General features: G+C 63.8%; 2 protein-coding genes across 3 annotated transcripts; both read right to left on the reverse strand.

Moving 5' to 3' along the window:
• Nucleotides 1-44: 44 nt before the first annotated feature.
• Nucleotides 45-7014, reverse strand: SERPINF2 (serpin family F member 2). Its single transcript, XM_070735529.1, has 9 exons — nucleotides 6833-7014; nucleotides 6502-6586; nucleotides 6067-6123; nucleotides 4395-4737; nucleotides 3977-4120; nucleotides 2232-2435; nucleotides 1975-2117; nucleotides 1358-1565; nucleotides 45-935 (listed from the first exon to the last, which is right to left on the reverse strand). Exons 1-9 carry the CDS (start codon nucleotides 6988-6990, stop codon nucleotides 661-663), a joined length of 1617 nt encoding a protein of 538 aa, XP_070591630.1. The 5' UTR covers nucleotides 6991-7014; the 3' UTR covers nucleotides 45-660.
• A 1442-nt stretch (nucleotides 7015-8456) lies between these two features.
• Nucleotides 8457-24545, reverse strand: WDR81 (WD repeat domain 81). 2 transcript variants are annotated; one of them, XM_070735526.1, is made up of 11 exons: nucleotides 23386-24545; nucleotides 19473-23035; nucleotides 19079-19186; nucleotides 18770-18960; nucleotides 17314-17504; nucleotides 16960-17119; nucleotides 16613-16715; nucleotides 15779-16465; nucleotides 10044-10188; nucleotides 9732-9912; nucleotides 8457-9419 (listed from the first exon to the last, which is right to left on the reverse strand). In XM_070735526.1, the coding sequence occupies exons 2-11, from the start codon at nucleotides 23002-23004 to the stop codon at nucleotides 9099-9101; spliced, it is 5619 nt and encodes a 1872-aa protein (XP_070591627.1). In that variant the 5' UTR covers nucleotides 23005-23035; nucleotides 23386-24545; the 3' UTR covers nucleotides 8457-9098. The 2 variants fall into 2 exon arrangements, with proteins under 2 accessions (XP_070591627.1, XP_070591626.1); XM_070735525.1 differs by lacking the exon at nucleotides 23386-24545 and having other exon boundaries at nucleotides 9732-9910; nucleotides 10043-10188; nucleotides 19473-23112.
• Between the last annotated feature and the right edge of the window lie 1048 nt (nucleotides 24546-25593).

Here is a 25593-nt window from a genome sequence, read left to right on the forward strand (position 1 = left end):
TGCCTGGCTCTGAGGCCGGAGAAGGACGGACACGGAGGCAGCCCGAGAGTTGCCAGAGTTGCCGTTTTATTTCGCACCAAAGCCCAGTCGCCTTCCTCCAGCAGGGCCTCTTCTGGGGCACGAAGGGGATTCGGAATCGGGTGAGGGTCTCGGCAGCCTGGTTAACAGTTTGCATTGCAGCCTGACAGCCCGTCCGATCCAGTCTCAGGCATCTGAAATGTTGACAGGCGGCAGGGTGTGTATGTGGGGGGGGGGGCTTTGGGAGAGGGGCAGCCCTGTGGGCCACGTCGACTGAAGGGGGTGGCTTCTGGGGCAGAGAGGGGCTAGCTCTGTCTAAATGGGGGTAAGGCACCCAGCCTGATGCGAAGGAAGCCATGGGGGGGGGGGGCAGCAAGGGAAATCAATTGGGGGGGGGCTGCCAGGCCAGATGGGGAGCCCAGGAGAAGCCGGGTGCCAGATCCCAACTCCAGTGCCCGCTAATGGCCGAGCGCCCCTCCCCCCCGTGTCAGTCTCAAGAGTAGGATGGGATCCACCCCCTTCCCGAGAGGCCAGCTGGGTGGGGGGGCAGCCGCTGGAGGGGGGCGGCTGTGTGGCCCCTCAGGGCTTGCCCAGGTGAAGCTTGTGGTCGCCAGGCAGGGCTCCCTTCTTGCGGAGGCGCTCCTAGCCGGCCTTCTCCAGGGGAGCCCCGGGGCTGGGGTTCCGGACGGTGCCCAGGAAGAGGGGGACCCCCGTGGTGTCCTCCCTGAGGATGAAGAGGAAGGGCCGGTCGAGGGAGAAGGCCGAGATGGAGCGGGAGGCGATGATGCTGGTGGCTGCAGCCGCCTGCACTCCGGCCTCCGCCAGCTCCAGGGAGGCTTGGTGCTGGACGCTGGAGATCACCAGGGGCCCCTCGGCGATGTGGCGGAGGTCTGGGGCAGAGAAGAGCTCTCCGAGCCCTGCAGGGGGGGAGGAAGCCAAGGCTGAAGGGGCAGCTTGGGCCGACCGTGCCTCTCGGGCGCTGCTGCTGCTGCTGCTGGAGGGGGCAGGGGGGGCTCCCCTGCCTCTTGTGGGCCCTGCAGGTGCTGGGGGGACCCAAGGGGGGCTCCACCTGCCGAGCCTGCTCTCGCTCACCTGCTCCTTTTGGGGAGGGTGCGAGGAGGAAGAGAAGGGGAGGAGGGTGGAGGAGGAGGAGGGGTGGGAGGGGGAGGAGGAAGAAGAGGGGAGAGGAGGGGGGAGGGGGGAGGAAGCAGCCGCAGCTCTGGATGGAAAAGGCCAAATAGGAGCTTTTCCTCAACAGCAGCAGCAGGTCAGGGGGGGGGGTTGCAGCCTTCCACCCCACCGCCCCGCTCCCCCACACCCCCACACGGGGGTCTCTCACCTAACCGCGCTAAGGCCCCATTGAGGTCAAGGTGGCTCTCCAGGTGCAGCCTGGGCACCTTCACCCGCGTGGGCCTCTCCGTGGGGAGCAAGCTGTCGAGGTCGAGCCGCAAGGCCTCGGTCAGCACCTGGGAGAAGTCCCTGCGCAGGGGCAGGCTGGGGACGATGGCCACGAAGGAGGTGTTGCCCTTGAACGGGAAGCTGGCCACCTGGAGGGGGAGCGCAGAAGGGCCAGACCCTCCGTCAGGGGGGCCCTTCCCCTCCCCCCACGCCCAGAGGCCTCCAGGCCGGGCCCCCAAGCAGCCCCCACCGAGGGGCCACAAGCGGGCAGCCTGGCATCCATAGTGGGGAGGGGGAAGCAAAGCCAAGCAGAAACACCAGCCCTGTGTAGGTCACTCCCAACAGATTTCTAACCCCTCACTGGACACTGAGGGATGACCAGGGGGTCGGCTGGGAACAAGGGAGGAAAGCTAACGCTCTTTGGCCTGTGAACATTCCAGACTCTGCAGCCAATTATTCTTTTGGCTAATCATGGAGGGGGGTGGGGGTGGGGGAGTTTTCCTTTCCTAATTGGGGGCTGCCCTCCCCCCCTCGCCCGGCCTCCCTGCCCCCCTCTACCTCGGCATCCAGGGACTCCAGCCAGAGCCAGCGGAGGGGGAAGTCTCGCTCCTTCATCATCTCCACGGAGACCGCAGACTCCTCGTCCAGGTGGAAGAGGCCGGGGGCCGTCAAGAGGGGGTTGAACTTGGTCTGCCAGAAGCCTGGTCCATAACGGGGAGGACACCGGGGGCAGAAGGTCGGCCGTCTTTCCCTCCATCCGGCCGGCCTTCCCGCCCTCAGAGCTGGAGGGTTTGCGCTGGGAAGGGGTCACCCACCTTGGAAGTGGACGGCACTGAGGAGGACCATGGCGGTGTTGGGAGGCAGCTCGGTCAGCATGGTGGGTATCCGCCCACTGGTGGCTTCTTCCACCCACCGGTTGATGGCCTCGAGGTCAGCCTGGCTGTCCCCAGAAAGCTGCGCCGGCTGGGCTCCATAGAACCTCCGAGAGGCCTCCAGGAACGCCTCCTTGACGGGGAAGGCTGGAAGCGGCCAGCACGGGAGTCAGGACCAGGAAGCGGGGGGGGCTGTCACCCCACCCCCACCCCAAGAGAGGAGGCTGCGACACCGGACCCGCCGGACCCTGAGCAGCATTTTCTGCATGAAGAAAAACCCCTTTGCTTCTGGGGCTTCTTCAGCGGAAAGAAAGACCCCGTGGGCTTCTCCTCCTGGGGAGAGCGGCGTCCCTGGGGTCCCCTGGAGGACAGCAGCCCATCACTGTGGTGGCAATATCGGGATTACAGTGTTCCCTCGATTTTCGCGGGTCCGAACTTCGCGAATAGCCTATACCACGGTTTTTCAAAAAATATTAATTAAAAAATACTTTGCGGTTTTTTTCCTATACCATGTTTTTTCCCACCCGATGACGTCATATGTCATCGCCAAACTAATAATTTTTGCAAATAAATAACAAAAAAAATTATTATTGTTAATAAATAATTATGTTTATAAATATCAGGATCACTGTCTTATTCAATGGTGAGTACCAGTAATAATGGTGACTAAATGGTTGTTAAGGGAATGGGAAAAGGTCATTTAGGGGTTTAAAGTGTAAAGGGAGGGATTGTGATACTGTCCATAGCCAGAAATAGTGTATTTACTTCCGCATCTCTACTTTGCGGAAATTTGACTTTCGCGGGTGGTCTCGTAACGCATCCCCCGCAAAAATCGAGGGAACACTGTACAACCTGAACGGGACGGTGGGATTGAGGGCCTCCCAAAGCCTTCCAAACCTAGAAGGAGCCACGCGTCCAGGGACGAGGGCGCATCCCCTGGGGAGGGGCGGCCGTCGCTTTTTCCTTCTGAGACGTTGGTGCTCTGCTCCCCCCCTTTAAACTCAGTCACCGCACAGAGCAGTGATGGCGAAACTCTGGCACAGCCAAATCTGCCGGCACGTGAGTGGTTGCTCCAGGTCAGCCCCAGTGCGCACCAGCCAGCTCGCACGGCGGCTCCGGGAGGGCACTTTTGGCTTCCAGTGCCCCCAGGGGGGTGGGGGAGGGTGTTTTTGCCCCCAGGCTCCAGGGAAGCCTCGAGGGTGGGGAGAGCGGAAAACGGGCCTCCTGGGCCCACTGGGAGTTGGGAAAGGGGCCATTTCTGGGGGGGGGGAGCAGGAGGCCGGTTTTGCCCTCCCCAGGCATTGAATTATGGGCATGCATGATAGGGCACATGGAGGGGCTTTTGGCACTTGCAGAAAAAAAGGTTTGCCATCACCGGCACACAGCAATAGCCACCGCCCGGCAGGCGAGGTGCCATTCCTTGGACAAAGAGCCCAAAAGAGGCCCATGGAGTTTCCTCTGCTGGCAGGTGGGCCGAGGGTGGGGCGCACGCCTGGGACCCTCCTGCCAAGGCCCAGAGGCCCCAGCTGCCCCCCTGCCCCCCTGGGTGGGACGGACACTGCAAGGGAACGGACTGAAGGCAGGGGGGGCATCCGGGCCGCTCTCCCCCTCACGCACGCACGCAGAGGGAGGGAGGGAGGGAGGGAGGGGGCAGAAATGCCCACAGGGGTGGGGGGAGAGGAGCCCACCTTTCTCCAGGAAGAGGCGGCCAGCGATGCTGAGGGCCCCCGTGTGGAGGCGCTGGGTGGCCCCCCGCAGCGCCTGGTGGGGGCAGGGCAGGGTCTCCATGTGCAGGACCTGCAGCAGGCGCTTCTGGGTCTGGTTGGCGGCCCCTGAAACGAGCCAGGCGGACTCTGGGCCCAGGAGGCAGCGGCTGGAGGAGCCTGGGGGCAGCCTGTGTGGGGAGGGCTGCAGGGTGTCCCCCCTCCCGTTCATTCCTGGGGGGCCTTTCCAGGGCTCACGGCCTTGCGCTCCCCTCCCTTGGGTCCAGTCGGCCGTTTCTGCCTTGGTGACAGCAGAACAAATGGGTGGGGGGGATATCGGGGGGGGGGAGACCGGATGCTCTTCCCTGAGGGGGGTGGGCCATTGCAAGGAGGGCGGGGTTACCTAGAGCCAGGTGGGCGAGGGCCAGGCTGATGCTGAGGGGGGAGAGGACAGTGTTGCCCCCGCCGCCTTCTCCTTCTGTCTGCCGCAGGAGGTCCACCCCCAGGGCCCACATGGCCGAGGCGACCCGGCCCACACTTCCGGGAGGGGCCCCATCCGGGCAGCCTTCCTCCTCCTCCTCCTCTCCTCCCTCCAGAGAATTGGGCAGGCCCCCCGGGACCTCCTCTCCCTGGCCGGCAGCTTCTTCCTCTGGAAAGTGGGGGTGGGAGCCCTCTGTGGGGTGCTGGAGGGGCCCCCAGGGCTCGGTGCCTGCCTCCTCTCCGGCCGGGGCCTCCAGGGAATGGACCTGCAAGCGAGGAGGGGAGGGAGAGAGAGAGAGGGGGGGGAGTCCCACCTGCCCAGCCCGAGAGCCCCCACCGCCCCTCCCCAGGTGGCCCCTGGGGGCCAGGGACTCTGAGCTTGGGTGCTTTCTTCGCCCGGCCAGGGGGCCTCATCTGTGCTGGAAGTGTGGAGGGGGGGCTGTGGGGGGGGGAGGCATTGCTCTGGGTTGCTCTACCAGTTCCAGTGTTGGTGGCGGCTGCCTTCGTGGCTCCTGATCATGTTGGATTCTTTTGACTGGGGGACGGCCTCCCTCTTGACCGCTGGCCTTTGGGCCAATCTCTGTGCTCCTCTGGCTGGGCAGATCCCCCTCCCCGGGAGGAGCCCCCTGGCCAGCCGGCCTCAGAGGAGACGCCCAAATGGGTCCCTCACCGCAGAGGGGATCGGGCCAGATAAGCCAGGAGAGAGCAGGGAGGGAACCCGGAGGTCTCCTAGTCCAATCCCCCCCCCCCACTCAAGCAGGAGACCCTGGACCAGGGGTGTGTGTGAAATTCACGGCCCACGGGCCGGACACGTCATGCGCTGGCCACGCCCACACCTGGTTTTAGCAAAGGGGGTGGAGTCACAATATGTCACATGATGCCGCTGTGATGACATGGGTTTGACACTCCTGCCTTTTCTTTGAAACCCTCCAATGACGAAGCACCCACAACTTCTGGTGGCAAGCAGTTCCACTGATTCATTGTCCTCCCAGTGAGGAAGTTTCTCCTCCTCTCCTGGACGAGTTTTCCATCCACTGCTTCTGGGGCCCTGGAGAATCCCTGGACCTCCTCACAGGCTGCTACCCTGTCCCCCTCCGTGTCCCCCCCCCCCCGGGGGTCCTTCCCCTCTCCGGACGTAACCAGACCCAGCTCTTGTCTCCGTCCTTCACAATCCCTCCCAGCTCCAGGGCTGCTTCCAAGTGGCCCTGCCCACCGCCCTGGGCTGGCAGCTGAAGGCCTCGGGCACTGCCCACCCAGCTGACGGAGGCCGTCCGTGGCCTGGTCTTGGCCTTCCCCCCCGGAGGAGTTTCTCCTTTGCCCCCCCCAAGGGCCCCCACATCCTCCTGCGCCAGCCCTGCCCCTTCTCTGAGCCCTTAAGAGCTGCCCTGCCCCGACTTCCTTCCCCACGGGGCCTCCCCACTCTGGGCCCCCAGGAGACCCTCCCAGGTGCCTCCAGCCGGGGCTGGGCGGAGCTCCCTGACTTCCTGGCCCTTGGGCCCTGAGCTGTCCGGTTTGGGGCCCTCGCTGACCTCGCTGCAGGCCGGGGAAGCAGAGGATTTGAACCTGCGTCATCAGAGACAACCCCCCCCCCTTACCAGCAGGGTATTCCTCTGGGCCCCTTCATCCCAGCCCACGTCGTGAACAAAAGTGGCCTGGAAGAAAAGTCCATGCTGAGCCACGGCCTCTGCCCCCCCCTTTGACTCTCCCTCAGCAGGAGGCGGCGTCCAACAATAGGATGCGGGGAGGGGCTCGCTCTCACGGGGGGAGGGCAATGGGGCACACCAGCCCTGTAAGAGGAAGGAGGGTGCTGCCCCCCATCCCCCTCAGTCCCCGGCTTGACCAGGGCAGCCTCTGGGAGGGAGACCCCAGGGGTTCTGCGGGGGGGGGGGGCAGGCTCAGCTGCCATAGCCACAAAGGCCCCCTTCCCTAGAGGGACCAGGATCCAACCCCAGAGCTTGGGCAGGGGCCGCTTCCCCATGGTGACCCCCCCTGCGGAAGGGCGATCGGAGGGGGGCGGAGGGGCCACTCACCTGGTCTTGCCCCCCACACAGAGCAGGGAGGCAGGCGGCCAGCAGCGTCCACAGCAGCAGAGCCATCCAGAGGCGGGGGAGGGGGCTGTGGGAGGGAAGAAGCAGCACTGACCTGGCGCTCGAGGGGGGCTATCCCCCTCCCCTTCTCCTGGCCTCGCTCTGAAGTTGGGGAGGAGGAAGGGCCACATTTCCTGGGGGGGAGAAAGCAGCCCCCCCATCCATCACCCAAACCCAGAAAAGTGGAGCGACTTCCACACTGTCATGAAAGGGCCCCGGGGGTCCAGCCCAAGGGTGACTGTGCCCCCCCCACCCCCTTCTAGCTGCCCCCTACTTCATCTCCTTCCTTCCTTGGGTGGCTGTTCCCCACAGCTCTGCCGTTGGCCCTGAAGGGGGCGGGAGGGGCCCCAGCCTCAACAGGAACCAGCAGCCACGCCCCTCGCACTCGGCCCCCGGCCGGCAAATATTGACTTTCGGTGTCCAGTTAAACATTTGTTCAGTCTCTCAAGTCCAGAGAGCAATGCAACCCCCCCGACCCCCCCCCACCAGGCCCCTCCCCCTCTGACCGGAAGGCATCAGCCCTGGCCCTCTTGGGGAGGGGGGAAGGAGGCCTCTGGACAAGTGGGGAGAAAGCCCCCAGGACCTCCTGGCCAGACTGCCCTGCAAGAGCTCCAGCTGGCCATGGCCATCTCAGGGCCTGCCCCCCTTGAGTCCCTTGGCTAAGCCCCTCTGGTCATGAGGGGGTCCAGAGGGATCCTCAGAAGGAAAAATGGGGCAGCCCGGAAGAAACCCCCCTCCCTCCCCTGCGCTTGGCCAAGAGCAGACGGGGGTGGGGGTGAGAGAAGGCAGGATCGGGCCCACTTGGGAGTAAAATGCCTCTTAAAAGCCAGCCGCTCCAACTGCAGCCCCCCCCCCCCAGTGGAGGGAGGGAGGGAGGGTCAGGCACCCCAGACAATTCCCCTGTTGGGCCAAAAAGGGCCAAAGGAGCCCCCCTCCTGGGAGTCCAGAAAGAAGCTTGCAGTCTGTTGATGGACTGCTGTCACTCGCATGCCACCCAACTCACTGAGTGACTCCGAGTGGCCAATCACAATGTGGACAATACACAGAGCAGTAAAGAACTATAAAAACAATTCAACCCTTAATTCACAATAATATGAGAACAACATTTAACACAACCAGGCAGCCGGGACGAGACGCAGCCATTCACCGGCTACAGGCCTGCCGGAAAGCCAGGAGGGTGGGCATCATGTGGGTCTCGGGGGGGGGGGGGGGAGTTGGTTCCACGGAGCCGGAGCCAACACAGAGAAGCCCCCCCCCCGCCCATGCGGTCTAGCCAGCTGACACTTTCTGGCTGAAGGCCCCGGAAGAGGAAATGGGGGGGAAGGCCCTCTGGACCCAACACCTGTAGACGTGCGGCCGCCCTTCTCTGCTCAGGGGCTGCTCCTGGGCCAGGCACCCCTGTCCACCAAGTGGCCTTTGCCCCCACGGGGGACCGAACCCAGAGGGACCCTCCTTCCAACGTGTGGAGCGAATCGCGGCAGCTGCTGTGAATGAATCATGTGGCCATCATGTGAATGCCGATTGGCCAGTGGCCGCAGGAGCCTCGGATGCCACGACCGGAGAAGCCCCACCAGGCCAGGGCCGAAGTGCTGCTGTAGGGGCCCCTCCCTCTTTTCGGCCCCCTTGTCACTTCAGTCCCAGGGCTGGGGTGGCGGCCGGATGACCCACAGCAGGGCCCTTCCCCCACGGTCCCTCTCTGACCGGTGCCAGCATCCCCCAGCCACTTCTGGGTCAGGGTGGGGGTAGGCCGCCCTTCCTTCCCGGTTTCTGCCTTATCCTGGCCATTTGGAGGGGGAGGGGGAGGTTTGGGGGGGAAGGGAGGGGCTCCTTCGTTTCTCTGCTCCCTCCTCAACTGAGCAGGGGAGGGGTTCCCTCCCCCCCAGCAAAAACTGACTGAGTCACAGCTTCTCAGGGTGTTTATTTCTTGCAAAATCTTCAACCACCAGTAAGAAAGCCCCCCCCGCCCCCCCAACCCCAGTTCCAGGGGTCAGAGGGGAAGTGCTGGGGTGGGGGGGGAGAACTGAATTAATTTCTAGCACATCTTCAGGATGGAATCGACACCCCCACCAATTGAAAAGTCCAGACCGTGTCCAGCAGAGGGGTTTCTGGGGAGGAAGGGGGGGGGGGCTCGTGGCCAAGCTAGATGGGCGGGGGCAGCTTCCAACTCTTAGCCAACAATGATGGGAAGAGCTGGAGTGGTCAGCCACACCTGCCTCCCCAGAAGCTCCACCCCCAAAAGGCAAGTCAGGTGAGGGAGAAGCCCAGCGCGACAGTACTGACCCCCCACAAAGACCACGGGATCTGCTGCTGCTCCCACCCTGCTGCTAGACCCCAAGTGAGGGGGGGGTGACCCCCCCGGCATCCGGGGGCATCTCTGCCAGCCCCCAGGGAGCATCAGGCACATACGGTGATGGGGGGGGGTTGGCGTTTCTTGGGCTGCCCTTCAGCAGGACTACGGGGGAGAGGAGGTTGTCCTTGACCTTCTGGTTCTTCCCCCCCCCAGGGCTGTTGGCCGGCCACGTTTCCATCAGAAGCAAGGGCTAGGCCAGCAGCCGGACTGTCCCGTTGTCCGAGCCCAGCAGCAGGTGGCATTTGGTGGGCAGGAGGGCCAGGCTGGTGAGGGTCCCCCGGAAGTTCTCGGAGCTCAGCTTGGTGGTGCTGGGGGCCGAGGGACCCTGGAAGGCGTAGACGCTGATCTTGTTGGCCACTGTGCCAGCCACCACCTCACTGCCGTAGAGGTCGAAGGTGTGGACAGGCTCCGAGGCCGACTTGTACACCTGCAGGGGCTTCTGCTCCAGGTCTTTCCAGACGGTCAGCGAGTGGTCGGAGGAGGAGCTGACCAGCATGTTGCCCTCCGTGGCCTACCAGGGAGAGGAAAGCAGCAGGTGGGCCTTGAGCCAGTGGGGATCCTCCACCTGGACGAAAGTGGCAGTGACAGTGCCCAGTGCTGGGACCGGGGGGGGCTGTGGGCTCCTTGGGCCCCCCCGCTACTCTGCCCAGGGATGATGCCGGGGCCAAAGGGGGCCAACAGCGCCTCCAGGGCTCTCCAGGGCTTTGCTTCCGCTCAAAAGCCCCCGGATGGGACGGATGCTGGGCAGCCCCAGAACCAGGCAGGCTGCGGGGTCTCCTGGGAGTGGCCCCTCCTGGGAGACCCCCTTCGCCCAGCCGCTCACCTTGACCTGCAGGATGTCCCCCTCGTGGGCTGACCAAGCCTTCTGGATCAGGCCAGTGCGGGTGTCCAAAAGAACCATGAAGCCAGAGGAGAAGCCGGCTGCCACGCTGCGCCCACTAGGACTGACGGCCAGGGAGCGGATGAGCCCGGCGTTGGGTCCGCTGGCCAGCCGGAATTCTGCTGCAGGACCCAGAGAGCGGGGGGAGGTCAGAGGGCAATCGGCCAACGCCCCCATGAAGAGCCCTTCCCTGTCCAGGGCCCCCCCTCTCCGGCCACTGCCCCCCCCCCCGTCACGGTGGCCCTGGGTGCTACCTGCCAGCCTGGCTTCCGGTGGTCGACGAAGCGAAGCACCGAGTCCGCGCTGGCGATGCTGATGCTGCCGTAGGGGGGCGGCATGGGGCAGAGGGCCGTGATGGGGGCCTTGGAGTCCAGGGCTTCAAAGCTGCGCACACAACTGCCTGCGGGGGAGACCGGTCTGAGCTGCACCCACCCCCCGAGAGGGAAGGGGAGGGGCCGTGCCCAGGAAGCACCGGAGGGGTGTGTGCGGAGACCCTCCCCAATGCCCTGAGCTATGTGGAGCCATGGGGCATAAACGTGCGAAGCAGAGTCTCCAAGCTCTTTCCCAATTGTATTTCAACGAAGGAAGGAAAGAAGGAAAGAGGAAGGGAGGGAGGGAGGAAGCGAAGGAAGGAAGGAAGAAGGAAAGAAGGGAGGTAGGAAGGAAAGAAGGGAGAGAGGGAGGGAGGAAGGAAAGAAGGAAGGAAGAGAAGGAAGGAAAGAAGGAAGTGAGGGAGGGAGGGAGGAAGGAAGGGAGGAAAGAAGGAAAGAAGGGAGAGAGGAAGGAAAGAAGGGAGAGAGGGAGGAAGAGAAGGAAGGAAGGAAAGAAGGAAGGGAGGGAGGAAGGAAGAGAAGGAAAGAAGGAAGGAAAGAAGGGAGGGAGCAGGGAGGAAGGAGAGAAGGGAGGGAGGAAGGAGGGAAGGAAGGAAGGAAAGAAGGGAGGGAGAAGGAAGGAAAGAAGGGAGGAGGGAGAGAGGGAGGAAGGAAAGAAGGAAAGAAGGGATGGAGGAAGGAAAGAAGGGAGGGAGGGAGGAAGGAGAGAAGGAAGGAAAGAAGGGAGGAAGGAAAGAAGGAAGTGAGGGAGGGAGGAAGGAAGAGAGGAAAGAAGGAAAGAAGGAAAGAAGGGAGAGAGGAAGGAAAGAAGGGAGAGAGGGAGGAAGAGAAGGAAGGAAGGAAAGAAGGAAGGAAAGAAGGGATGGAGGAAGGAAAGAAGGGAGGGAGGGAGGAAGGAGAAAAGGAAGGAAAGAAGGGAGGAAGGAAAGAAGGAAGTGAGGGAGGGAGGAAGGAAGGGAGGAAAGAAGGAAAGAAGGAAAGAAGGGAGAGAGGAAGGAAAGAAGGGAGAGAGGGAGGAAGAGAAGGAGGGAAGGAAGGAAAGAAGGGAGGGAGGAAGGAAGGAAAGAAGGGAGGAGGGAGAGAGGGGAGGAAGGAAAGAAGGAAGGAAAGAAGGGATGGAGGAAGGAAAGAAGGGAGGGAGGGAAGAAGGAGAGAAGGAAGGAAAGAAGGGAGGAAGGAAAGAAGGAAGTGAGGGAGGGAGGAAGGAAGGGAGGAAAGAAGGAAAGAAGGAAAGAAGGGAGAGAGGAAGGAAAGAAGGGAGAGAGGGAGGAAGAGAAGGAAGGAAGGAAAGAAGGAAGGGAGGGAGGGAGGAAGAGAAGGAAGGAAAGAAGGAAGGAAAGAAGGGAGGGAGCAGGGAGGAAGGAGAGAAGGGAGGGAGGAAGGGGGGAAGGAAGGAAGGAAAGAAGGAAGGAAAGAAGGGAGGAGGGAGAGAGGGAGGAAGGAAGGAAGGAAGGAAAGAAGGAAGGAAGGGAGGAAAGGAGGGAGGGAGGGAGGAAGGAAAGAAGGAAGGGAGGGAGGAAGGAAAGAAGGAAGGAAGGAAAGAAGGAAGGGAGGGAGGAAGGGGGGTGGGAGGAAAGAAGGAAAGAAGGAGGAAGGAAAGAAGGAAGGAAAGAAGGAAGGGAGGAAGAGAAGGAAGGAAGGAAAGAAGGAAAGAAGGAAGGGAGGAAGGAAAGAAGGGAGAGAGGGAGGGAGGGAGGAAAGAAGGAAGGAAAGAAGGGAGGAGGGAGGAAAGGAAGGAAAGAAGGGGGGGAGGAAGGAAAGAAGGAAGGGAGGGAGGAAGGAAGGAAAGAAGGGAGGGAGAGGGGAACGAAGGAAAGAAGGGAGGGAGGGAGGAAGGAAAGAAGTAAGGAAAGAAGGGAGGGAGGAAGGAAAGAAGGGAGAGCGGGAGGAGGAGGGGGGGAAGGAAGGAAGAGAAGGAAGGAAGGAAAGAAGGGAGGGAGGGAGGAAAGAAGGAAGGAAAGAAGGGAGGGAGGGAGGGAAGAAGGAAGGAAAGAAGGGAGGAAGGAAAGAAGGAAGGAAAGAAGGAAAGGAGGGAGGAAAGAAAGAAGGAAAGAAGGGAGGGAGGGAAGAAGGAAGGAAAGAAGGGAGGAAGGAAAGAAGGAAGGAAAGAAGGAAAGAAGGGAGGGAGGAAAGAAAGAAGGGAGGGAGGGAGAGAGGGAGGAAAGAAGGGAAGGAGGGAGGAAGGAAGGAAAGAAGGAAGGAGGGAGGGAGGAAGGAAAGAAGGACGGAAAGAAGGGAGGGAGGGAGGAAGGAAGGAAGGGAGGAAAGAAGGGAGAGAGGAAGGAAAGAAGGGAGAGAGGGAGGAAGAGAAGGAAGGAAGGAAAGAAGGGAGGGAGGGAGAGAAGGAAGGAAAGAAGGAAGGGAGCAGGGAGGAAGGAGAGAAGGGAGGGAGGAAGGGGGGAAAGAAGGAAGGAAAGAAGGGAGGAAAGAAGGGAGGGAGGAAGGAGGAAAGAAGGGAGGAGGGAGAGAGGGAGGAAGGAAAGAAGGAAGGAAAGAAGGGATGGAGGAAGGAAAGAAGGGAGGGAGGGAGGAAGGAGAGAAGGAAGGAAAGAAGGGAGGAAGGAAAGAAGGAAGTGAGGGAGGGAGGAAGGAAGGGAGGAAAGAAGGAAAGAAGGGAGAGAGGAAGGAAAGAAGGGAGAGAGGGAGGAAGGGGGGAAGGAAGGAAGGAAAGAAGGGAGGAAAGAAGGAAGGGAGGAAAGAAGGAAAGAAGGAAAGGAGGGAGGAAGGAAAGAAGGAAAGAAGGGAGGGTGTGAGGAAGGAAAGAAGGAAGGGAGGGAGGAAGGGAGGGGGGTGGGAGGAAAGAAGGAAGGAGGGAGGAAGGGAGGGAGGAAAGAAGGAAGGGAGGAAGAAGGAAAGAAGGAAAGAAGGAAGGGAGGAAGGAAAGAAGGGAGAGAGGGAGGGAGGAAGGAAAGAAGGGAGGGAGGGAGGAAAGAAGTAAGGAAAGAAGGGAGGGAGGAAGGAAAGAAGGGAGAGAGGGAGGGAGAGGGGGGGAACGGAAGGAAGAAAAGGAAGGAAGGAAAGAAGGGAGGGAGGAAGGAGGAAAGAAGGAAAGAAGGAAAGAAGGGAGGAGGGAGGAAAGAAAGAAGGAGGGAGGGAGGAAGGGAGAGAGGAAAGAAGGAAGGGAGAGAGGGAGGAGGGGGGAAGGAAGGAAGGGAAGGAAGGAAAGAAGGAGGAAAGAAGGGAGGGAGGGAGGAAGGAAAGAAGGAAGGAGGGAGGGGAAAGAAGGACGGAAAGAAGGGAGGGAGGGAGGAAGGAAGGAAGGAAAGAAGGGAGGGAGGAAGGAAGGAAAGAAGGGAGGGAGAAAGGAAAGAAGGAAGGAAGGGAGGGAGGAAGGGGGGAAGGAAGAAGAGAAGGAAGGAAGAAGGAAGGAAAGAAAGAAGAGAAGGAAGGAAGGAAAGAGGAAGGGAGGGAAGGAGGAAGGGTGGAAGGAAGAAGAGAAGGAAGGAAAGAAGGAAGGAAAGAAGGAAAGAAGGGAGGAAGGAAGGGAGGGAGGGAAGAAGGACGGAAGAAGAAAGGGAGGAAAGAAGGGAGGGAGGGAAGAAGGGAGGGAGGAAGGAAGGGAGAGAGGGAGAGAGGAAGGGGAAGGAAGGAAGAGAAGGAAGGAAAGAAGGAAGGAAAGGGAGGAAGGAAGGAAGGAGGAATGAAGGAAAGAAGGAAGGAAGGAAGGGAGGAAGGAAAGAGGGAGAGAGGAAGGAAGGAAAGAAGGGAGGGAGGGAGGAAAGAAGGAAGGGAGGGAGGGAGGAAGGAAAGAAGGAAGGAAGGAAGAAGGGAGGGAGAGAGGAAGGAAGGAAGGAAAGAAGGAAGGAAAGAAGGGAGGGAGCAGGGAGGAAGGAGAGAAGGGAGGGAGGAAGGGGGGAAGGAAGGAAGGAAAGAAGGGAGGGAGGAAGGAAAGAAGGGAGGAGGGAGAGAGGGAGGAAGAAAAGAAGGAAGGGAGGAAAGAAGGGAGGAAGGAAGAAAGAAGGAAAGAAGGGAGGGAGGGAGGGAGGAAAGAAGGAAGGAGGGAGGAAGGAAAGAAGGACGGAAAGAAGGGAGGGAGGAAGGAAGGAAGGAAAGAAGGAAAGGAGGGAGGAAGGAAGGGAAGAAGGACGGAAAGAAGGAAGGGAGGGAGGGAGGAGGAAGGGGGAAGGAAGGAAGAGATGGAAGGAAGGAAAGAAGGAAGGAAAGAAGGAAGGAAGGAAAGAAGGGAGAGAGGAAGGAAGGAAGGAAAGAAGGAAGGAAAGAAGGGAGGGAGCAGGGAGGAAGGAGAGAAAGGAGGGAGGAAGGGGGGAAGGAAGGAAGGAAAGAAGGAAGGAAAGAAGGGAGGGAGGAAGGAAAGAAGGGAGGAGGGAGAGAGGGAGGAAGGAAAGAAGGAAGGGAGGAAAGAAGGGAGGAAGGAAGGAAAGAAGGAAAGAAGGGAGGGAGGGAGGGAGGAAAGAAGGAGGGAGGGAGGAAGGAAAGAAGGACGGAAAGAAGGGAGGGAGGAAGGAAGGAAGGAAGGAAAGAAGGAAAGGAGGGAGGGAGGAAGGAAGGGAAGAAGGACGGAAAGAAGGAAGGGAGGGAGGGAAGGAGGAAGGGGGGAAGGAAGGAAGAGATGGAAGGAAGGAAAGAAGGAAGGAAAGAAGGGAGGGAGGAAGGAAAGAAGGACGGAAAGAAGGGAGGGAGGGAGGAAGGAAGGAAGGAAAGAAGGAAGGAAGGAAAGAAGGAAGGAAAGAAGGGAGGGAGGGAGGAAGGAAAGAAGGACGGAAAGAAGGAAGGGGGGAAGGAAGGAAGGAAAGAAGGAAGGGGGGAGGAAGGGGGGAAGGAAGGAAGAGAAGGAAGGAAAGAAAGGAGGGAGGAAGGAAAGAAGGAAGGGAGGGAGGGAAGGAGGAAAGGAAGGAAGAGAAGGAAGGAAAGAAGGGAGGGAGGAAGGAAGGAAAGAAGGAAGGAAAGACGGGAGGGACGGAGGGAGGAAAGTAGGAAGGGAGGAAGGGGGGAAGGAAGGAGGAGAAGGAAGGAAAGAAAGGAGGGAGGAAAGAAGGAAGGAAAGAAGGAAGGAAGGAAAGGAGGGAGGGAGGAAGGGAGGGAGGGAAGGAGGAAGGGGGGAAGGAGGGAAGAGAAGGAAGGAAAGAAGGAAGGAGGGAGGAAGGAAGGAAAGGATGGAAAGAAGGAAGGAAGGAAGGAAGGAAAGAAGGGAGGGAGGAAGGAAAGAAGGAAGGAAAGAAGGGAGGGATGGAGGAAGGAAGGAAGTAGGGAGGGAGAGGAGGGAGGGAGGGCATTTGGGGCTCTACCTGTGCACCTGAAACTCTGCCCAATGGAGTGCTGAGCCTTCCCTTACCTGCTTCCCCACCACTCGATGACCCTCTGCCATGGTGTGGTAGGGGGGCTGGGCTGGGAGCTGCACGAGGGGGGGAACCAGTTGGCGGGGAGCTCTGTCCCTGGCCGGGGTCTTTAGGGGAGGGGGGCTTTCCTCCAGCTCAGGTGAGGAGGGGTCCCTCCATTCAAGGAAGAGTCGTTTTAGGCCCCAGGATGGCCCAGCAGGGAGCCTCAGGGGGACCCCCGGCAAGGGACTGACCACGATGGCATTGGACAGGAGCCCCTTCGCCAGCCCCCTCCCCCCAGGGAGACCCTGGCCCAAGCGCTCCGGGCTCTCTCCATGCTTGTGGGGAGGGGGACGGCCAGACACGGGGGGGGGTCGCCTACCGGTGGGGGCGTCCCAGATATGGACAGTGCCGTCGCAGCTGACCACGTGCTGGGGGGCCTCCAGCAGGCCGACGTAGAAGACGGCCTTCCTGTGCCGGTCATAGGTCAGCCGTGGCTCCGTCTCGTGACTGCCGTCCCCGCGGTTGTAGAGGGCCCACAGCCGCACCGTCTTGTCCTTGCTGCCGCTCAGGAAGAAGTCCTCCCCACCCAGGGGGGCCAGGCACTTGATGGCCCCCCCGTGGCCCACAAAGCTCTGCAGCTTGATCTGGTGGAAGTGGAAGGGGGCCTCGGGCGGCCCCACCCCCACCTCATACTGCCAGTGGGCCAGCCAGTTGCCCAGGAGGAGGCGGGCGCTGGGCCTCAGCTCCTGCCTCAGCGGCTCCCCCTCCTGGCCGGCCGGCTTGGGCCGGGGATTGCCCCGGGCGCCTCTGCAGAGCTCTGGCGGGGCCTCCGAGGGCAGCTGGATGCGGTTGCCCACCAGCACGCCCCCGAAGGTGCCCGAGCGCGGGTCCTCAGGGAGGGCAGGGGAGGAGGACGGCCCGGCCCCTAGCACCTCCTGCTCCACGGGGGCCCCGCCCGGCCCAGCCGCCACCTGCCTCTCGGACGAGGGACTGGCCTGCTCCAGGTAGAGGCCGGCCAGCCGCCTGACCGAGGCGTGGTTGGGCACGATCACATGGAAGGCGTCACCTGCCAGGAGGGAAGAGAACCATGGAGAACGAGGAGCCCCACGTGGGGGGGATCATGGCAAAAAAACCCACGGGGAAGCCCGGCCCCCCTCCCCCTCCCTCGCAGGGTGCAGGAAAGAAGAGCGGGCGGGGGGCACAGGGGTCTCACCCAGCAGGCAAGAGAAGGGCACAAAGGCCACGTAGGCCATTTCCGGGCTGAAGACTTTCTGGAGCTCCAGAAGGGCCGAGGGGTCCGGGGAAGGCAGCTGGCCCTGCAAAAGGGGGGCCTCCCGTCACCCCTGCAGGCAGGCTGGAGGGGAAGGGAAGGGCCGGCCGCTCACCCATCACTCCCGGAGCAGCCACTGTCCACCCAGGCCATCCAGATGGAGCTCCTGTGTCCACCCAGCAGGACCCCCCAAAGGCGTACCGGAGGAGAGGACCTGGGGATCCCTCTGAGGTCCCCTCAACCATGCCCCCCCCCATCAGGGACCCTCCGCCACGCCCCCCCCGACTCACGGGCTCTGAGGGGAGCAAGGAGAAGGTCCCGAAGAAGCCCCGGAGGGTGTCGCGGAGGTGCTGCTGCGCCATCTCAGGACCGATCCGTAAACCAACCAGCAGCATCAGGTGGATGGTTTTGAGGCACAAGACGACGCGGCCCTGGGCCCCACTGGGGAAACTGGAGGGGGGGAGAGACCCTCAGCACCCACCGCTCTGCCCAGCCTGCCTGCCCTCTCCCCCACCCTGGCTGCCACAGGGCCCCCGCAGGCATCGCTTAAGTGGCTGCCGGCAGGGCCTCTTCCTTCGCAAGGCCTGGTGGCGCCAGGGCTGGAGGGTCTGGCCTTGCTCTGCTGGGGGGGGGGGCAGGCGCACCTGAGGGTGGGCGAGGTGAGGAATCCCAGCAGGGGGAGCAGGAGCTCCTGGCTGATCCTGGGCAGGATGTCCATCAGGGTGCTGTCCGACAGGTAGACCACGATCTTCTGGCCAAGCGCCACGGCTGCCAAGAGCCCAGCTTCCTTGCGGCTGTTCAGGCGGCTGGCGGCCGTCCCACTGCCAGGGGCCACCTGGAGAGAAAGGCTGCTGACGGGCGGGCCCAAGAGCCCCCCCCCGCCATGTCCCAAGCCACCGCCGAGCAGGAAGGCTGCGGCAGAGGCGCCACGACAGCACTTCCAACCGTGGCAAGTGGGATCCCTGACGGGGATGCTAAGGTCCAGCCCACGGAAGGAGGGACGGGAGCTCAGGACCCCTTTGCTCCAGGAACAGATTCTCACAGGGCAAACGCCAGGGGTCCCGAAGGGGCAGACGTCACGCATCGGGCAGGCCGACATGTCGCTGAACGGACGGAAGGAGGCGAGGAACTCTCCAGAAGGGCCGGACAGTGGAGGGAGCCGCATGGCGAGGCAATGAATTGGACAGCCAGCCGGGGCAGGGGGGGGGGGGTGTTAGAGACTGGGCAGATGGGCGGGAAGAGCGGCTGGCCAGAGACGGAGGCAACACGGGCTGGGAAAGGGGGAGGAGCTGCCAGCACTCTACGCGGCCTTGGTGGGAGGGCTGCAAGGGGCTCCCACTGCCCGGGCCCTTCGTTCGGCCTGCTTCAGTCGGTGGGTTTTAAGAGGAGGCAGCGCAGAGCCAGGGGCAGGCAGGGGGGTCTCCAGGAGAGGAGGAGCCGCTGGGGTGAGACGCGCCCAGGAAGGGGCCCCTGGCACAGCGGAGACGGGGGGGGGGGGTCCTGCTGCTGCTGCCGCCTGAGCTGGAAGAGCCAGAATAATAAATGGGGAACTGCACGAGGGGACCACAAGCAGAACGACCACAAACAACGGCCCCCACCCCTCCCCCGGCAGAAGGGCTCCGGCCAGGCAGCAGTGGCTGACAAGATGGTCCCTTCAGTCTCCCCTTCATTCATTCTGACTTCCACGCCAACTGATCCCTCCTGGGACCCCGGAGGCCTTGCCTGGGCGGAGGCTGTGCTCCATAGGGGAGCCCCTCCAGCCCCCGGCCTCCAAGAGCTCCTCTCCCGGACAGAGGCTGCTGGGCCTGGCTGAGGGCCACCGTTGGGTGCTGATGGAAGGCCAGCCCACCGTCCATCGGCTGGGAGGGCGCGAACCCTCCAAGAAGGGCTCCCTGCCCGCCCACATCTGCCCCGCCGTCTCTCCTTACAGCCAAACTCGGAAGGGGGGGATTTCTAACCCAAGGAAAGGGGGCTGCGGGTCTCCCATTGCAAGCACTAGCAGTCCTGCAGGGGTGCCCAGTACGGCCAACGCTGCCCGGGTGTCCGTGCGGGGGCAATGGGAGTTCAGGGGAGGGCGGGGGCAGAAGGCGGAAGACTGACCAGGTAGCTGGTGTAGGGCAGGTAGAGGTAGGTGAGCACCGGCTCCCCGTAGAGGTGGGCTAGGTGGATCAGGCAGGTGAGCGCCGGCTCGGAGACCACGTCGCCCATCACGGGACGCCTTGGCTCCAGGTTCCCAGCATTTGGGGGGCCTCCCTCGTCCGCCCCGGCCACGAACTGCTGCCTGCTTGCACCTGAGGGTCAATGGGAGTGTTGCCCGGGAGATGGGAAAGAGGCGCCCTGAGCGTTGCCAGCCCTGCCGCACAGCCCCCCCCCCACACACACACATCCCGTCCCAGCAGAGGTGCCTACCCAGGTAGCAGGAGGCCAGCAGCCGGAGGAGGTTCCTGGCGACGTACCGGCAGGCGGTGGTGGGGCCCAGCTTGGCCGACAGCCAGCGTACCATCCTGCAGGCTGTGTCTGAAAAAGAAGAGGGCGGGTAGACCCCAGACCCCCCCCCCAGGCCCTGCCGGCTGCTCTGCTCACCGGCTGTACCCATCCCTGGGACAGCCGGAAGAGGCAAAGCCTCTGGCGGCTATGTTGGGGCTGTGGGGCGCCCGCTGCCTCCTGGTTCCCCCCTCCTGGATCCTGATCCCCAGCTGGGGGGCGCTCCTGCTCTGCAAGCCAGCCAAGGAAGGACCTGCTGCGTAGATGAACGCCCAGCACCCCCAGAACCCTTCACAGATGACACCGAGCAGCCACTCACCCAGCAGAAGCCTCTGCTCTTTGCCCACGTCCTGGCCCAGCAGGTCTTGCCGGCTCTCCCCAGCCTCGGCCAGCCCACCTTCTTCCACCAGAGCGGGCTCCGCAGAGCGGCCAGCAGCACCCAAGACCACCGGCTCTTCTGCAGACGAAGCAGCCTCCTTGCAGCCTCCTTCCTCTTCCTCTTCCTCCTCCTCTTCCTCCTCCTCCTCCTCCTCCTCGCTGTACTTTGGCTCCTGGCTGCCATCCAGGCACGGGAGGCCGGCATCTTTCTCCTGCGGGCCGTCCCCCAGCAGCCCCTGGCCGGCACCCCCCTTCTCGCTCAGCTGGCCCAGGCTTAGGGCCTCGGCCAGGTAGAGGCCGTTCGGAAGCTCCTCGCTCTCCAGCGGATAGACCTGGTCATGCAGACTGACACCAGACATGTAGTTCGCCAGCTCCAGGCCGGCCTCCCCCTTGGGCTCCTCCCCAAAGGACCGCGAGGCCGGGCTGCTCCTGCCACTCTCCTCCCCGTCCTCCCTGTCCTCCTCCTCCTCCGCCGCGCTCAGCAGCAAAGCCTTCCTCTCCCCCTGGCAGCAGCCCTCTGCACCCCCCAGCACCTGCAGGATGTGGGGCAGCAGATGGGCGAGGAAGGGTTGCAGCCCCAGCCGGGCCATCAGCTGGGCCACAAAACGGTCCTCGTAGAGGTGGAAGCGGCCACGGAGGTCCCGGGGGCTCTCGTAGACCCCAATCAGGAGCTTGAGCAGGTACTTGTTGGCGTTCTTGGGGCCCAGGGCCCTGGCGATGGGCTCAAAGAGGTACCAGGCAGCGTGGACAGCCGTTCTCCGCTCAGACAGCAGGGCCAGGACGAAGGGCAACAGGATCTCCAGGCCTTCAGGAGTGATGCCGCTCAGCACCCCGTCCAGCTGCTGCCACAGCTGGAAGACCAGCTCCCGGCCCTGCCCCTCGTCCCCAGCCTCCTGCGAGAGGCAGGTCCGGATGAACCTGTGCAGGGCCGGGAAGTACGCCGGGAAGGGCAGGACCCCGCTGTAGGGGCTCAGCAGCTGCGAGGGGCACGGCGGGGGCAGGCCTTGCCAGACAGGCTGGTAGGCAAAGAGCTGGGGCCCACGGCTGCCCTGCCCCGCTCCGAGAAGCTGGGAGTCAGGAACGGTCAGCTGCAGCAGCACCTCCAGCAGGTGCTGCAGTGGGGGCGGGATCTCCTTGGGGCAGAGCCAGCAGAGCCTCCGGACGGCCTGGAAGCGCTCCTGCAGTGAGGCCGTGGGCTTGGCGCTGCGCAGCTTGGGGGCAAAGAGGATCTCGCCCACCAGCACCCCCAGCACCTGCATGTCCCTCTGGAAGAGGTCCGAGAGCGCCACAGGGAGCCGCAGGGGGGGCTTCTCCAGCCGGCCCACCACCCCGTGCGCAGCCTTCAGCAGGAACGCTTCCCGCTTCTCCAGCTCCTCCAAGGCCAGAAGCAGCTTGTGGCCCTCTGGGAGGACCAGCCTCTCCTCCACCCCTTCCCCCTGGAGGAGGAGGAGGGGGGCAGAGGCCTTGCCCCTCCAGCCAAGAGGCCTGCTGTCCACGGGGAAGCCGGGGCTTTGCGTGGGGGGACCGGGCAGTTCCGAGGCTCTGCTGGGCACTGGGGTGGATTCCAGGGCCTCCGCTCCCTGCTCCACCTCCTCCCCCAGGCGCAGCCCAAACTGGCTCTCGCAGGTGGCTGCATCAATGACCAGCCCAGCGGCCCCCTGGCTCCACTTGGGGGTCTCCATCACTCGTGTCTCCTGAACTGTGGGGATGAGGGGCCGGGTGAAGAGAGGGGCCTCCAGAGGCAGAAGGGTGGCCCCTACCAACCGCCGGGGATGGGGCTGATCGAAGAGCTGCACGACTCCGTAGCAGGTCAGGTGGGTGTGGTTGTCCACCAGGTGCAGGCAGACGTTCTTCTCCTTCACGGCCTCCTTGCCCAGCAGCTTATAGCCAAAGGTGAGGTCCACCCAGTGGTGCAGGTCCTGCGAGACCTCTGGGCTCTCCAGCAGGGCCCGGTGGGCAGCGACGAACTCTTCGCAGGAGCCGTACCAGGGCGGCACCTCCAGATCCGGCATGTCCGGGTGGATGGACCTGAAGATGGTGGGGTCTGTGTAGAACTCGGGGATGCACTCGTCGGGGGTCCAGGCCTGCATGCGCTCCAGGTTGGCAGGGTATTCGTTGGGCTCCCACTGGGAGCGGACGTGGGCGCACAGCACCGCCTTCGGTGTCCGCCGGGCCGTGTAGACGTAATAGGTGATGTCGGAGAGGACGTCTGAGATGTGGTGAGGCACGTGGGGTTGCTCTCCACTCAGGCCGCTCCCCCCCACCACAAAGGCCTGCTTGGTCATCTCATAGGTGAAGTCCAGCTGCTTGTCCCCCTTGTTCAAGCGGAACTTGGACTTCCGCAGGTCCCTGAACTGGCCTCCTCGAGCGGTGAAGTCCATCACCCAAGGGAGCACCGGGTGGTAGTTGGGGTCTCCCAGGCGCCGCCCTGCCAATCGGTTCAGGTGCATGAGATAGTCAAAGTTGCTGAGGCGCCCGTGCACCCAGTCCAGCACCAGATCTCCGAGGTCTGGCAGAGCCCCTGGCCGCTCTGCAGCAGTGGGACCCCCGGTGCCCTGTCCCTCGGCTGACCCCAGGCCCTGAGTGCTAGAGGCTGCCGCCACGGCTCCCCCCTCCTCTTCCCGGCCCAGCTGCTCGTACCCTTGAAGTGGGACCCGGAGCCGGGCACACAGCTTCTCGTCCACCGCCACGTCTTCCAGCGAGAAGATGCCACACGCCAGGCCCGCCTCATGACAGGCCTGCATGGCCAGCAAGACCTGGAAGAGGATGAAGAGCAGCTTGGCGTGGCTGTTGGTCAGTTTGGCGGGGCTGAAGGTGATGAGGTCCCGCAGGGAGTACCAGACGTAGGGGAAGATCAGGAACAGCATCTCTGGGGACTCCACCAGAGCCTCGGCCTGCAGGACGCTGGAGAAGTGCGGGGGGGCGTGGCTGGGGGTGTCGTCCTCTTTAGCAGGGGAGGAGCCAGAGGGGGTCCTCCCCACGGGGATCACCGGGCAGCAGTAGAGCTTCTGCAGGGCGGCCCGGAGCCCCTCCAGCACTTGGACGGAGGCCGAGGCCGGGGCCGGGTAGTAGCGCTGGACGTACGCCTGGTGGGCTTGTTTCCATAGATTCCGATAGTTCTGGGCAGCCACCCTGCGCATGAACTCATGAAGGGCCTCTGGGGCCCCTCGGGACTCCTTCTGCACGTCAGCACTGGGGGTCAGCTGGTAGCGCAGCCAAACTTTCCGCAGCCCGTGGATTTCCACTCGGGCCCAGCCGGGGGGCAGCTTCTGAACCGAGTGCTGGAGACAGGCGCGGACCTCCAGCTCGCTGAGGCCTTCGGGCTGTGGGCACAAAGGAGGGAGCACCCCCCGATCTTTCAGGCTGGCCAGCCATTTCAGGGGCACGAGAGCCACCGCATGGGGGCCCCGGAGCAGCAGCTGACGGCGGCCGATGCCCAGGTCTCTCTCCACCTGCGCCAGGAGGGGGTCCATTCTGGCCACGGCAGCTCCTCACTGTTCCTCCCTGCAGACAGAAAGACTCCGGGGGTCACACGGGCCCCCACCAAGAAGCAACAGCAGAAGGGGGGAAGCAGCCCCGGTCCCCCCCCCCGTGGCTGGAAGCTGCAGCACACACACACCGCCTCCTCCCCCCGCCCCATGTTGGTGGCCCTGCATTTGCCCCCCCCGCGGTCTGCAAGGGAGCTCCCCGCCCCTCCCCCGCGCTCAGCGCCCCTCCCGTCTTTGCGGCCGTGGCCCCGCCGAAGCCGCCTCCGACCGGGCGAGCGGGAGGGGCCTCCGGGCTGGCGGCGGACTCCGCGGAGCGCGAGGAGGGAGACGGGGGGAGAGCGGCCCTTCCGCCAGAGCCGGACTCACCCGGAGCGCGCAGCGGCCCCGCCTCCCGCCATGTTGGATCAGCTGATGCGCCGGTCACGTGGCGGCGGCGCTGCCGGGGGGGCGGTCCTTGGGGCTGCCCCCTCCCTCGCGGGACCCCGTGCGGGCCGCGTGGGGCCTGGAGCGTCTCCGCCCCGCCTCCCTCCCTCCCTCCCCGAAGGGGGCTCCGCGCGTGCGGGGGCGGCCAGTCCTGGGCGCTCGACGGCCCCGGCGGGGGGCGCTTCTGCCTTGTGGCGGCGGCTGACCACGGGGCGTCAGAGGCAGCCTCTGGGGTCGCCTCGGGGCCAAACCCGCGGCACCCCCAGGGCACCCCCGCCCGCCCCGAGTTCCTGGGGGGGGGGGGGGACTGGGAGCTCAACTTTGGCTGCTGCGATTCGAACCGCTAATGTGGTGGTGGGGGAACTGCCGACCGGCCCCCGCTTAATTCGAGAGCCCCGCCGACGGCCTGAGTGTCTCTCCGGAAGAAGCCCCCCCCCCCAGCGCGCCCAGGGCTCCCGAAGTGGACGGCCTTCCGGCGATTCCTGTGTGGCCAAGGCCTCCGGGCGCTGGTCAGCGTGGCCGTTAGGAGCGGCAGTGTTGCCTGGCGGAGGGCGTTTAGCCTCTCAGACACACCCCGAAGTTGCAGTTGCTGCTGCCCGCCGTCCGCCCCACTTTGGAAGACAGCACGGCGGGGGGGAGGGGGTCAAGCCGCTCCAACTCGGGAAAGGCCCCTTCTGCCCTGGACTGGCCGGAGGGCCTGCTCGGGGCTTTGGCCAGCTGAACGCCGGATCCTTCCCACCGCAGCCTCTAGGGCAAAACCCTGTGGAGGCAACCCTGGGCGGGGTCCAATTGTCCTCTGCTTCCCCCCCCCCACTCAGGGAGGGAGAGGGCAAGGCGGTGGCCGGGAGTGTCGGAGTCCAGGGGCAGCTGAAGAGGTGGGCCAGAAGGGGCTCCTGCCCTTGTCCAGAACTCCATAGGCAGGACTCCTCCCCCCCCCCCCCCGGCTCAGTGGGAAGGAAGCCTGGTGGCCGTCCTCGTGGGCCGGTGGCCAACCTTGGCTACTGCTGGGGGGGGTGCGTTGTGGCCAAGCATTGCTCTGGACGCAGAGCCTTTGGCTTCAGCCCCCCCCCCTCTCCCCCCAGCTGGAAAGGGCAGCTGTCCCTGGGCTCAAGCCAGGATCTCGCCTCCAGATGGGACGCCCACAACCCAGGGGGGCTGCAAGAGGCGGCTCCCCCCACGGCCCCTCTCCCGCTGGCCTTTCAGGGACCCGTGAAGGCCCTGCTCCCCCCCCCCCCCCCGCATGTGGGTTTCCTCTGGTTTCATTCTTTGCTTGTTTATTGTGTTGGTTTCTTGCTCCGGGTGTTTTCGGCTGTGATCCGCAGGGTCCCGGGCATCTGGCCGCGTACTAATCCCAGAAGCAAATGCCTTTCAGGTTGGACACTGGTAGAAACGGAGGTCAGCTCTACCTTGACCCCTTTCCCACTCCCAGAATTGCTCGGCTAGCAGAGCGGCCAAGGGAGGGAAGACCTGGCGCGGGGGGCGCCCCTCCGGCTTCTCCTCTGCTCCGCACCGACGGAGGCGCCGGCACAAGACGGGGCCGCGTGGAAATGCTCCGAAGGGGGCGCCGCCTCCGCCCGACCGGGGGCTGCTCCGGGACCTTGGCCGCCAGCGGGAGACGCCAGGCCGCCGCCTGAGTCTGTGACTCAACAGAAAAGCAGCGCCCGGCCCCGCGCGCCTTCCCGGCCCCTCCCCTCGGGGCGCGCCCGCTCCTGCATCGGCCCCAAGGGCTCGGCCGCCGTTCCCCCGGGAGGGCTCCAAACAGAGCGCTTGGCTCCAGCCGGCCTGCGCAGGGCGGGGCGCGTGGGGGGGGGGCCTTCCCGTCCACTGGGGGTCGCTCGCTCTGGCCCGGGAGGGGGGGTCGCGGGGCGCGCTGGCCCTTTAAGGAATCTGCGCAGTCATCGGCCGCCCCGCCAGGAGTGCCAAGTCACCGGGTTCAACTCAGTCCTCTCGGCCACGCCCCCGGGGGCCCTGATTGGCCCGCGGCCGAGGACGGCTCCACTTCCGATTGGGTCTCGCACTTTGCCACAACTTCTCGGAATCTTGCCGACGTCACCGGAGTGGAATTCTTAAAGCCGCAGTGCGGGCGAGGGGCGCCCGGGGACCCTTCCTGGTGCGGGGAGGGGGCGGCCTCCGGAGGCGCGTTCGGGCCCC

The sequence above is a fragment of the Erythrolamprus reginae genome, chromosome 1 (assembly GCF_031021105.1).
Source record: "Erythrolamprus reginae isolate rEryReg1 chromosome 1, rEryReg1.hap1, whole genome shotgun sequence".
Lineage (NCBI taxonomy): Eukaryota > Metazoa > Chordata > Lepidosauria > Squamata > Dipsadidae > Erythrolamprus > Erythrolamprus reginae.

Coding starts and splice junctions, on each gene's coding strand:
- SERPINF2 (XM_070735529.1), bottom strand. CDS start 6,990: ATGTTTAACTGGACACCGAAAGTCAATATTTGCCGGCCGGGGGCCGAG. Junction 4,121..4,394: donor CCTCGCCCACCTGGCTCTAG/GTAACCCCGCCC, acceptor GGCTCGTTTCAG/GGGCCGCCAACCAGACCCAG. Junction 1,566..1,974: donor TGGAGTCCCTGGATGCCGAG/GTAGAGGGGGGC, acceptor CTCCCCCTCCAG/GTGGCCAGCTTCCCGTTCAA.
- WDR81 (XM_070735526.1), bottom strand. CDS start 23,004: ATGGACCCCCTCCTGGCGCAGGTGGAGAGAGACCTGGGCATCGGCCGC. Junction 17,505..18,769: donor TGCCCTACACCAGCTACCTG/GTCAGTCTTCCG, acceptor CTTTCTCTCCAG/GTGGCCCCTGGCAGTGGGAC. Junction 17,120..17,313: donor CTCACCTCGCCCACCCTCAG/GTGCGCCTGCCC, acceptor CCCCCCCTCCAG/TTTCCCCAGTGGGGCCCAGG.